This window comes from Henckelia pumila, chromosome 1 (genome assembly GCF_033568475.1).
Source record: "Henckelia pumila isolate YLH828 chromosome 1, ASM3356847v2, whole genome shotgun sequence".
Taxonomy (NCBI): domain Eukaryota; kingdom Viridiplantae; phylum Streptophyta; class Magnoliopsida; order Lamiales; family Gesneriaceae; genus Henckelia; species Henckelia pumila.
In genome coordinates this window covers 128819753-128832554 of record NC_133120.1, presented here as the reverse complement: position 1 = coordinate 128832554, position 12802 = coordinate 128819753, and the positions used below count along the sequence as shown (strand labels likewise).

General features: G+C 34.0%; 2 protein-coding genes across 2 annotated transcripts; both read right to left on the bottom strand.

The window, feature by feature from the left end:
* Positions 1-203: 203 nt before the first annotated feature.
* LOC140873981 (uncharacterized) lies at positions 204-3494 on the bottom strand. The gene is made up of 6 exons (XM_073277262.1): positions 2683-3494; positions 2041-2546; positions 1882-1935; positions 1384-1554; positions 1093-1296; positions 204-352 (listed from the first exon to the last, which is right to left on the bottom strand). The coding sequence occupies exons 1-6, from the start codon at positions 3492-3494 to the stop codon at positions 204-206; spliced, it is 1896 nt and encodes a 631-aa protein (XP_073133363.1).
* Positions 3495-4621: 1127 nt separating this feature from the next.
* On the bottom strand, positions 4622-11390 carry LOC140873980 (glucan endo-1,3-beta-glucosidase-like). Its single transcript, XM_073277261.1, has 2 exons — positions 11333-11390; positions 4622-5577 (listed from the first exon to the last, which is right to left on the bottom strand). The coding sequence occupies exons 1-2, from the start codon at positions 11388-11390 to the stop codon at positions 4622-4624; spliced, it is 1014 nt and encodes a 337-aa protein (XP_073133362.1).
* Positions 11391-12802: the final 1412 nt, after the last annotated feature.

Sequence of the window (12802 nt, the reverse complement as noted above, 5' to 3'; positions counted from 1 at the left end):
GTTCAATATTGGAAACAAAATAGGAATGCATTACCTGTGAGTATACGAAACTCATGCATACTAACCCAACCATCTTGCGGTAGTCAACTTTGTCCTTAGCACGAGTTTGCCTTGTTCCATGAACATCTCCAATAATCTGAGATGAAGGATGATTCTTCTGTATCTTGATTGGAATGTCCTTTACAGTAATCATCTCAACTTTCTCATTTTTCTTGCGAATTTTCCTCATGAACAGTTTCTGGAGGAACCAGTGTTGTGTTTGGTGTTGCAACATTAGGAACAACACTGTGTTCTTCGGAGGAAATTTCCAGCAAGCTTTCAGTATCATCTTCAGCAGTTTTTCCCTTGAGATCTGCACCATCATCAAAAACAACATTAATAGATTCCATCATTGTTCTGGTTCTAAGGTTATACATCCTATATGAACGACTATTAGTAGAATAACCAAGGAACAAACACTTATCACTATTTGAATCAAATTTTGCTAGGTGATTTCTATCGTTCAAAACATAACACACACAGCCAAATATATGAAAATAATTAAGATTTGGTCTCTTTCCCATGAAGATTTCATAGAAAGTCATCGAAGATCCACTTCTCAAATAAACACGATTGGAAATATGGCATGCTGTGTTCAATGCTTCTGCCCAAATCTTTTGGAGATATTTTTTGAGCTCGTCATCATCCTAGCCATCTCCTGCAACGTTCTATTCTTCCTTTCGGCAATTCCATTCTGTTGAGGAGTTTTTGGGGCAGAGAACTCTTGTGAGATGCCCTTATTATCACACAAAGAAAAAAACAATGAGTTCTCAAATTCCTTTTCATGATCAGTTCTGATCCTTGCTACAGTCAAAGTATGTAGGTTAGTAATCTTGGTAAACAACTTCTTAAAAACACCAAAAGTGTCTGATTTTTCTCTAAGAAATCTTACCCATGTAAAATGAGAAAAATCATCAACACATACCAAAGAATACTTTTTACCTCCATAACTTTTGACTTCCATGGGACCCATCAAATCCATGTGCAAAAGTTCAAGACACCGTGTTGTCCCACAGTGTTGTAACACGGGATGCGCAACACGGGTTTTCTTACCTTTTTGGCATGCACCACAAATATATGGAACACCAGTCTTTAGATTTGGAAGACCTCTGACAGCTTCATACTTACTCAGATTCTTTAAGGTCTTGAAATTCACATGTCCAAGTTTTTGGTACCATAGACTAAACTCATCAACCTTTGAGTGTCTACATGCCAATTCTTCACCGAGTTGGTAGCAGTTATCAACTGATCTTGTACCTGTGATAACACAACGATTAGCATTATCAAAAACTTCACAAGTATTCTTATCAAACTTCACATGCAAGTCATCATCACACAGTTGACCAATTGAAATTAAATTTGCATTAAGTCCTTCAACGTGTAAGACGTTATGAAGCTTTGGAAACCCTTCCACATTGAGTGTTCCTTTGCCAACAATTCTTCCATTTGCACCACCTCCGTAGGTCACTCTACCACCATTTTTTTCAAGGTAGTCCGTGAGGTGATCTTTCAAACCTGTCATGTGCCGAGAGCTTCCACTATCAAAATACCAATTACCTGCAGTGTTAGCTTTCAAAGAAGTATAAATAACAAAACATCTAACATCAGGCTTTTGTATCCAAACTTTCTTCACAGTGGGCCTCTTTCTGCAAGTGTTGCTCTTGGTGTTGGACAACACGGAGGGTAACACTTGCTTAGATTCCCACAAAACATAGTCATTTTTAAGCTTACGATAAAAAGGCCTGATATGACTAGATTTGAGACAATAGTGACATACAAAAGGACGCTTTCATTGTTTTGGCTTAGGAACAGAAACATCCTTTTCAACAATGAGTTTCTTACCTTTCGAAGCAGTTGAAGGATGGTTCAAGGAATCATTACCTTCCTTCACAAACACTGGTGTTTTGGAACATTCACCAGTTTCAAAAACACTTTCTTTAAAACCAAGTCCAAACTTATCATTCTTACCCATAGTCAAAATGGAATCAAGTTTGCTCGAACTGGAATTAAATTTATCAAGTGTAGTTTTTGCTCTTTCAATTTCAGAATTCAGCAACCCTAATTCCAGATCTTTCTTACTCATGAGAATTTTCAGTCTAGCCACAGCAGCTTTCAATTCAGTATTCTCTTTTGTAAGAGTTGTGTTCAACTGATTCCTCTTGTTCCAATCACTGTATAACTCTTCATAGAATTTTTGAATACCTTCCAGAGTATAAGGATCAGTTACCTGTTCTTCATGATTGCTGGAATTGTCAAGGTTAGAAGCAACAAAACAAACAGATTTTTGAACAGTGTTGCGTCCAGGTGTTGCAGCACCGGAGCCAACACCGAGAGGATTAATCTGAAAATTTTTCTTACTCTCCTGTAAAGCAGTAAAAGATATGAGATCTGCCTGTTCAACCTTTTCTCGTTCTTCTTCAGAATCATCATCACTCAGAGAAACATTCATACCTTTCCGAAGGCGATTTGCGCATTCATAAGCATAGTGGCCATATCCCTTACATTCCCTGCATTGAACATTATCAAAATTTTTGCTTGAAGACTGATTCTTACCTTCATACCTTTGACGAGGTCCTCGAGTAGCAGCAGGTTTTTGAGGTTTTTCTGACGTAGGCAGTCTAGGAAACTTTGAGGGTTGTGCACTTTTCACATTCTTCTTTTTCTTTCATTACCTTGAGATAATCAGTAAATTTCTTCGAGATCAAGGCAATATAATTTTTCTCAAGATCAGAATCCTTTACTTCCTGTTGAACTTTAGCAAAATCATTGTAACCATCATTAGATACTTGAAAAGCAATAGACTTACCTTTCGAGTCATCTTCGGCTTCCAACTCCATCTCATAGGTGTGAAGAGAACTAATTAACTCATCCAAACCCATTATAGATGTATCTTTTGATTCATCTATAGCACAAACCTTGGTGTGAAATCTTTTGGGAACAGAACGAAGCACTTTCGATACAAGTCTCTCGTTCGAAATAGGATCACCAAGAATAAATGCTTCATTCGCAAGGCTCTTCAACCTTCCATTGTATTCCATGATGGTCTCTGATTCCTCCATTCTCATTTTCTCAAATTTTGAAGTTATGAGACGAATCCTTGTCTTCTTGACACTAGCCGAGCCTTCACAGTGGGTTTGTAGTTTCTCCCAAGCATCCCTAGCACAAGTACAAGTACCAATTAGATTAAACATGTTCATATCAACAGAAGTGAACATAGCATTAAGAGCTTTAGCATTATAAATAGCCGCCGTATTCTCATCGGTTGTCCATTGTGATCTTGGCTTTGGTCCTGGTACATCATCATCTCTCATGGGTGGTGTCCAACCGTCAAGAACACGCTGCCAAGCCCTGGACTCAATGGATTGAAGATACATGCTCATCTTCAATTTCCAAGGGCCGTAGTTTGTCTCATCCAAAATAGGTGGACGAATTGCACTTGTGTACGGAGTGTCCATAACTAACCTGTAACACAAACCAGGAACTCACTTAGTAAAGTCAAGTGGTGGCTCTGATGCCACGTGAAAGAAATGGTGTACGTGATTGTTATATAAAATAAGGCAGTGTTGTCGTTTGTGTTGTAACACCACAGACAACACAGTGCAGCGGAAATTTAAAGCGTAATAAAAACACAAGTAAATAATTTTGCACGAGTATAAAACTCGTGCGAGTGATGGTAGTGTGCGGTAAAGACGGAGCCACCAATTTTCAGCGAGTGTTGTCATTTTTCGCTCTTTCAAAATTGTGGTTTGTGCGTTAATTTTCTAAAACTTTATTCATTTACACTTTATTTTAAATTTAATATAAAATTCTGAAAATATTGTTATTTTTATTAATTTTCTATATTCTTTCAATACAAAAAGAATGATTGAAAATAAAATTTAAAAATTTAGGTTTTAGTTTATGGAAGATGCCACGCATAATGTTAATACACTAACAAACAAAAGTTCAGTCACCTAAATAAATACTATTTCAATAATAGAGATTAAAATTGGTTTAATAAAAAAATTACAATTAACAACAAATTAACACGCTAGACTCAATAAAGGCAAATTAATTTTTTTTAAAAAAAAAATTGAAAAGAAGTACAAACTACAATGGGCGATTAACCTAAAATAAAAGTGAAAATTTAGGTCTGGAAATTCGAACCTGCATCTTTTCCGAATCCGTAATTTCAATTACCTAACCAACTAGGCAACATATCTAAGATTTGGAATACATAAACTATTTCTGTATATATATACACTAAACAAAAAAATACATATATAATACTAAGATTTCTAAAAAATTTCGAGGGGCCACGTCACACTGTAGATCCGCTCCTGCCCAGTGCGCACCAAAAGATAGCGGCTGCAGGTTTCCATGTCATAAAAAAAAATAGATAAACTTGATAACTCACAATTAATCTCAACATTTGAAAATTTGTATAAAATAAAATAAAAATATTTTATATAAAGAATAAAATAAATTTTCACATTTGAGTCGTACTGACTCAACTCATAACTAAATTATGCCAAGTATACATACTAATTAATAAAACAAAATCAAATCTCCCTTTGCAATCATGAGTTAATTATCTTGCAAATTATATATTGAAGTCTAATAATTCAAATTTGATCTGCATGTTGGGATGGAACAGCCCAAAATGCTGCTCCGTCTCAGCTCCAGGCTTCTGATTCTCATCAAACATGGCAAACATGTACGTTTCTATCTCGTTTCCTGTCCTCTTCGGCGTCCCATTCCCCACATGATTCATCAAATTCCGATAATAAGCATCTGCATTCGCCATACTCGCAGCAACTCCCCCATCAGATGGCCACCCACTCTCCGACACCACGATTACCACGTTCGGCCCTCCAGCTCTTTCCGTGGCATAATAAAAGGAATCAAGCATCGCATCGAACAGATTCCGGTATCCATATAAACCGTCCTGGACTACGATTCCAGGAGCGGTGAACAAGGCGTAAGGAAGCGGGACGTTTCGAGTGTCTCCAATGTGCGCAAAATATGGGTATATGTTTGCAAGAAGTGGAGCACCGGTTTGCTCCAAGAACCGAACGATGGGCGGCATAAACGACATATCCCTGAAGCTCGAACTCGACGGAGGGCTAGTGTTCGTCAAAAGGGCGGAAAACGTGGCCGTGGAGACCTTGATTCTGTCTTGTAAATTGAATACAGAGAGTGCATTGTAAATGTTTTGCATGGCGGGGAGAACAAGTGGAGCGAAACGGGATGTCTCCGGGTTCTCCGGGTCGACTTCGTTGCCTACGGCGATGTAGCGTATTCTCGTGGCGGGAAAGTGTGGGATGACATTGGTTCGAACCCAATGGGTCGCGTCGGATTGGAGGGATGGGAGGTCTACGTTGGGGACTCCCAGCATGAGTTCTATGCCGGATCCCTGGAGGGCTCGGAGGGTCGCCTGGTTCGGGTCGTAAATCCGCATTCTTCGGATTCCGTTGGCTCTGTAGAATCCCACCACCTGCTGTTCCGATGGTAGATGGGAACCAAGTCGCCCGTTGCACACTCCAATGGCTCCTTCACCTACAAATTCATTTCCATTACAAATTAGCCAGGAATTGATGAGATATTAGATATATATTGTCTCCATATGTTATCTTGCATTAACATCAACTAAATAGAATGATCAATCTTGGGTGTTCAAGTTGGTGGAGTAGGTGAACTCTTGGCCAGAGGTTAGGAGTTCGAATATTTCCCTACCAGCACCTTCTTGGACTAGCCTCTCACACAGGACTTGCCTAGTGTGGTTTACTTGACTAACGTATTTTGCATACTATTACGTTAGTCCGAGGGTTTACCCAGTGCACACCGAAAGTATAGCAGCTGCGAGTTCCCGCGTAAAAAAAAAAAAATGATCATCTTCTGCAATTACCTCTCTCAAAGATTAATGTTCCCGAAAGAAACAACAAAAATATGAAGAAACAACAATTCACGGGCGCTGCACATAAAGAATATTGAAGTGCAGACATGACGTCGGAAATTAGCCACGAAAATCTCAGTATGTATTTATAAAGTTCTTGGAGAAAGGAAATTGGAAGAAAAAGTTGAAATTAATACTACTGAAAATTAACAATGAACTTCCCAATTTATATAGCGTGTAGCTAACTCCCACTAGTAATTATTATATAGATATATTGTTTAATTAATCAATTGATGACTTCTTCCCTGAAAACCAAAAGGATGGACTTGGGTTTGATGCTGTCAAAACATTTTAATATATATCAAAGGTTCATGTATTCTACGTACGTTTTTTGGCATAATAATACTTCGAAGAAGAATTGATCAACTGTTTAAAATAAGGAAGAACATGTATATGCAGACGTAGTAGTGATAGTGTTCAAATTGCTCAACTACTAGGTAGCTAGTTTTAATATAAGATTAAACTCCCAACGTTGAAATAGTTAATTTGGGTATTTTCAAATATATCAAGTTGGGTTAAGAAAACAAACAAGTAGATGAAATGGTTAATTTGGGTATTTTCAATATATTTATATTTATTTCTAATGGGGATGTCTCGTTCTGCACGTCTCAACTAGCTAGGGCAAGAGACTCGGTTCAGAGTGCCAATCTGACAATTTCAAATTATAACTGATTATAAGTTGGCAGTTATAATTTTTTTTAATATAATAAGTATATACATTTTTTTTTAATAATTGTTGAGCTCGCTGTAGGAATTCTTTGGTAATGTTTATAGTTTTTAAACCCGGTTCGGACATTGTCCCGGTCAAAAAGCAATGGTGTTACCCGCATGTTATCGGTTCAACCAATTAACTAACCGGTGGTTAAATTAAATATGTTATTCTATAAGAAAATATTCATAATAATTAATACTCTCTCCGTATCATATTAATAGGCAAGTATGTGTTTTCACACTTATTTAATGAAAATTTTAATAAAATAAAATAATTGTACGAGTAGTTCATGATATTAATTTAATAGAGATAAATTGGTAACAGAATAGAATAGATAACATTAAATATGAAAACTAAAATATATATTATAGACCGATGAAAAAAAAAGTAGCCTAAATGAGTGGTACGGAAGGAGTATTTACAATGTAAAAAACTCAACTACTAATGTCAACTTTTTGTATACGCTAAACAAATTATTTGAAATATATTATTATCAACCATAAATATTCGTTAATAAAACATGTATTAAAATATAAAACGTTTACTTCGAGAGATGAGATTGTGCAAGAATAGACTAAAATATGATAATTAATATAATTTGATAGGATATGAAGTGGTTATGAAAAAATAATAATATGTTTAGTTTGATGGATTAAATTTGGGATTGATTTTTTTCTCTTTTCACCATGTACAGATTTATAATCCCTTCTTAAATTTATGATTAAGAATTATTTATAAATCTCATTATTAACGGACTTAAAAATTTATAATGATGTTCAAATTTGCAACTAAACATTGTATTAATCAATATTAATTATGTTATCCCTCATTTATCAAAACAAGTAAATGCAACCATAACATGTATTTCTTTTTCGTCAGTTATTTTATATAATTGAAACATAACTCACGCACACACAATGTCTGTGTAGATAAAATTTGTTTCTATGTACTATATGAAATTTAAATAAAATTAAAAGATAATTCATTGGGATCGGTTGTGTGTATAGAGAGGGTAAATACTCTCTTAAAATATTTCAAAGATTTTTACTAATTTTGCAAGCGGTCTTTATAAGGTTAGCTGACAAGACAATTTTTTCTCATCCTTAAAAACTAGTTAAACCACAAAGTAGTACGGATAAACGGTCCAAAGGTTTTAATGACTATTTATACTCGAATGTAGCAAGGTTTACAAGATAGATATGAGCGGTTAATAAATAAATAACACACGTTATATAGAAATTCAAAGGCAAAGTTCTTCAACGTTTCCCTTTCTTCCCCGTAGGAAGGAATGCACTAGAAAAATTTTGTTTATACAACTTTTTTATACTACACACTTCATTCGTAAGACTTATCTCATCTCGACTAGAACTCCTAGCTATCAACATAACTAGTTAAGACAAAAAAAGTCTTAAAACCAACACAATCAGACAAATGCAATATATAATGAATGAATTATTAGAATCAAACTGACGAGCAAATCCGTCAACGGTTAAGGATGAACGGTTGACTTGAAGCCTTACTGATCCTTGATGATCTGATTTATGTTTTGAAAAGAGTGGGAAACTTTGAGAAAAGTAGATGTGAAACTTGAGAGTGCTCAGAGAATGCAGGCTTGTGATTTTAATTCGTGTAAGTATCTTGATCATATCTTATATCATGTTGCATCATCTATATATAGACAGCATAGCCAACGTTAGACTGTAATCTTTCGTTAAATGCGAGCAGTAAAGATGTATTATTTCATATTTACTCTTTGTACCTTTCTCATAAATGCTTTGTACCTTGGTTAAGTAGACTTATTGAAGTTATTATTTTTGACAAAGATTTGATTATCTAATTCTTGCTCATTTATGACCATCAATTTTTTACTCTTGAACTACGTGAAAAGTGGCTTATCTTGCATGAATATTGAACTAGATTTCTCAGTTGAACGAACAATATCTTCAATGGTCTTTGAATTTTTATGATCAGTTGATAGATTGTTAGTGGTTGAAGCCTTTAGATATTCATCAAGTGGTTGGCTTGCTTAAGCAATGTATTCAATCCTTCTAAAATGTTGACAGACATGAATATTTCTAGAACTGGTCTTAGGCTTGTTGTACTGACTTGATCTTTGTTGAGATCAAGCTCTTACCACTAGGCCAAAAGCTATAACTGTTATCCAAGACGTAACTTTATTTCATTATACTTGTGACAGTATAGATGGGTTGGGTTGTTAAACCCATGAGTCCAGGGAGGAACGTTCCTTACTGTTGGTACTGTTTCATATCTCTCCGAGATCAGTCTTATCTTTTCTTGAACGCTAGCCCTGTCTTCTAGGGAGACAGTATTACCTGTTAAAATTTGTTGTCCCGCTTTTACCGTCCACCTAGCCATCAGATCAAACAGCGTAACGTCAGTAACTTGATGCACTAGAGATTCCCAGGACTTCACACATATATCCTAGTACTACTCTCACTCATGCACGCTTAGCCCAATGTTGCGTGAACGATTCTGAACTGGTAGATGGTTAAATCTTTTGGTTTTTTGAGCAGTTGGTAGTCTTGATCTGTCTTAAGCTGGCCGTGTACCTGTTATGAAAAAACAAGTAAAGATAATTCCTATAAAAATGAGTTGTTTGTTTGTTATCACCAAAACTAAAAGATCTAATATAATGAATTATTTAAAAACACAAATCCTGTGAGACAGTCTCACAGATAAATTTTGTAAGACGAATCTATTCTTTGGGTCACTCATGAAAATTTTTTATTTTTTTATTGTAAATATGAGTAAAGTTGACCCACCTTATTGATAATATCAGTGAGAACACCTCAAAAGAGACCTACTCATTTAAAAATACATATCTACCTTGACTCCTGAGCTTTTCTTACACCATGAGATAAAAAAAATTATTATAATTAACCTTTATGCTCGAAATAATCGCAAGTTCATGAATCAAGTTATAGTAAACATATGAATACGAATATCGTCCATAAATACTATATTACACAATTTCTAAATTTTCTTAGCAAACTTCAACGAGAAGTGAGATGTGTTTAACTTAACTATTAGAAAATAAACATTTTATGAAACTCAATATCAATTAACACCAAGAAACAAATATGCAAGAAATTTGGAATCAAATGTTTACTAAATATGTTGGGATTTAGGTTCACCATCTCCTTAATTGAATTTAATAATTAACTTCAACTATTAATTTGTGCTTTTGATAATGCTTCCTAATTTATTAACATACTCTTTCAAGTTATGCTAAACTAATTCAACTCTGTCAAATAATTAAATGTCTTCAATTATTTATCATAGGTGATAGCATGAAAATTCCTTGGAAGATCCTAGCTTTCGACCTATTTAATTGTCACTATCAACATGTAGCCAATTTCATATTTCTATGCAAAGAATAGATCAACCGACTATGTTATTCGTTCTTATCGTGAATTTTTATTTTAAAATCAACCACGATAAAAAATAATTAAAAATTTATCTATGCTTCAACGTTTCAAATAAAATCAATAACACAATCAAGAACTTGCCAAAATTCAAAATAAATTATCACAGTTCTAAGTTCGGGGTTGTATTCCTAAAATTCAACAAACTAAATTTAGCTACGCTTATAATCCATAATCTAATCACAAGTTCAATGTTTGATAATAAAATTCAAAGAAAGGATAATGAAAGTAGAGAATGAATACCGCAACCAATTATTCTTCACTTGTTCGTCTCTCGTTTTGTGTGAAAGCAGCCGTCCAAAAAAGTCCTCCCCGACCCTAATTTTTGGTCTTTTATATCTCCCCAAAGTCCAAGCTTTTAATCCAAATTTTTTAATTGCCGCACAAAAATTTCCTTTTTTTCTTCTGTGTATCACGCCTAGGCGCAATAAATTCCCACCAAGGCGCATCGAACTCTAATTTTAGATATCAAATTTTCATGTATCCCGCCTAGAATCAAGAAGCTACCACCTAGGAATGACTTGTTATTCAATTTTTCCTCTCATCCACTCCCGCCTAGGCAAACAAAACCAACCACGTAAGAGGGAAGCCTATTGTCCAATGATTAAAATTCACCCATCTCGAGCTCCGATTACATTTTGTTTCCTACAATAATTCATAATGAAGTGAATAAAGAACGTAAAGCTTAGAGACATGAATTTTTGATGAAAATATGAATAACTCAAAAATTCATGCATCTTAGTATGAAATTTTCACTTCTTTCAACCCCTCCATACTAACCTTTTGCTCGCCCTTGAGCAAAATAGGTTATAAACTGAAATATGAGAAAACAAAACTATGACAAATATTTTTTCGAGAAGCCTTTGAGAATCAATAATGAACTTACCTTCTTGAATCAAGAATAATCATATGTCATAGAACAACCTTAATATTTCTCACATTATACACTTGAAAAGAAAGTGAACATGTGTGTGTTTTGTATCGTTTTTGGTGTCAAGTGATTTATTCAAATTCAGTTGCCTTAGATGACTCAATTAACATGTCAATACAAGTATAGTTTCCATACGCATATTTTTCACTTCTCATGGACTAAACAACAATTCAATAAGGACTTGCTAAGCTTGTAATAGGTTCAATATGTGGGCTATCAAGAAATCGACAAGGCAGCACAACGAAGGGAGTACAATGCTCAACATTTACCTTGCACAATCAGATTTTTTTTCATCCGATATTTGTCTACTCCATATGTTCCCTCCATTTAGCCTTGAATTCATTTCGATTCAGAATTCAGTGTTTGCATAAGGTTCCCCCTCTCCGTACATTCTTAATTTTAGGGGTTTTTTTTATATTTAATTTATAAAAAAATTTAAATTGCAAAAATAATTTGAAACAGGAAGTTTTGCACAAGTACTGCAAAACGTCCCTGCTAACAGCGGACCCTGCAATTTTTATTGCAGGGTCCGCTATTATTGAGAGCGGACGCTGCATTGCAGCGTCCGCTCATGCTGGCAGCGGACGCTGCCAGCATGTCACATGGGGACTTGCAACTTGCAAGTCCCCATGTGATATTTTTTTTTATTTGTTTTTTAATTAATTAATTATATAATTAATAATGTTTAATAAAATTATATTTAATAGTATGATTATTTTTTTTAAAATTCTAAATTTCGAATTTGATAATCGGATTAAAAAATTATTAAAAAAATAAAACATAAAATTTACGGTTAAAAAAATTATATTAATTAAATAAATTTACGATTTAACTTTAATTTTGGTCAGTGGAGTTATATATTTATTTTAATCGTTTGAATTTGTGGAGATCCCTCGGTTACGTGGATAAATCTAGAGTAATTAATTCAAATCTATTCAAACTGAACTGATGCAAAAATGCTATTACAAAATTTCTCAATCCGAATTCAAGCCGAAACAAATCATCTCGAAAATTGTGAACTCAAACCGACCGGAATATATCCGAATTAATTCTCTATGTCTATTCATAAGAACTTGCAGAGATCCAAACAAATTAAAATAAGCCAATAACTCCTCTAACCAATTTTTAATAAAAAAATAAAATTTATATTAAAAAATATGATATAAAATAAATTTATCAAAAAAAATTTATATTAAAATAAATTTATCAAAATATGTTGATAACTGATCACAAAAAATTTATTTAATCAATTCAATTTTTTAACCATAAATTTTAATTCTAATTTTCGAGATGATTTTGTTTCGACTTGAATTTGGATTGAGAAATTTTGTAATAGCATTTTTGCATCAGTTAAGTTTAAATAGATTTGAATTAACTACTCTAGATTTATCCACGTAACCGAGGGATCTCCACAAATACAAACGATTAAAATAAATATAAGTCTACTGATCAAAATTAAAGTTAAATCGTAAATTTATTTAATCAATCTAATTTTTTTAACCGTAAATTTTATGTTTTATTTTTTTAATAATTTTTCAGTCCGATTATCAAATTCGAAATTTAGAATTTTAAAAAAAAAGATCATACTACTAAATATAATTTTATTAAACATTATTAATTATATAATTAATTAATTAAAAAATAAATAAATAAAAAAACAAAGGTATCACATGGGGACTTGCTTGCAAGTCCCCATGTGACATGCTGGCAGCGTCCGCTGCCAGCATGAGCGGACGCTG

What these genes read in the sequence shown, in the direction of transcription:
- LOC140873980 (XM_073277261.1), bottom strand. Translation starts at nt 11,390, where the DNA reads ATGGAGGGAACATATGGAGTAGACAAATATCGGATGAAAAAAAATCTG. An exon ending in AAAAAATCTGATTGTGCAAG is followed by an intron (nt 5,578 to 11,332) that starts GTAAATGTTGAG and finishes ATGAATTTGTAG; the next exon opens with GTGAAGGAGCCATTGGAGTG.
- LOC140873981 (XM_073277262.1), bottom strand. Translation starts at nt 3,494, where the DNA reads ATGGACACTCCGTACACAAGTGCAATTCGTCCACCTATTTTGGATGAG. An exon ending in TCCTTCAACTGCTTCGAAAG is followed by an intron (nt 1,555 to 1,881) that starts GTAAGAAACTCA and finishes GGCACATGACAG; the next exon opens with GTTTGAAAGATCACCTCACG. An exon ending in TTGTGGTGCATGCCAAAAAG is followed by an intron (nt 353 to 1,092) that starts GTAAGAAAACCC and finishes ATGATGGTGCAG; the next exon opens with ATCTCAAGGGAAAAACTGCT.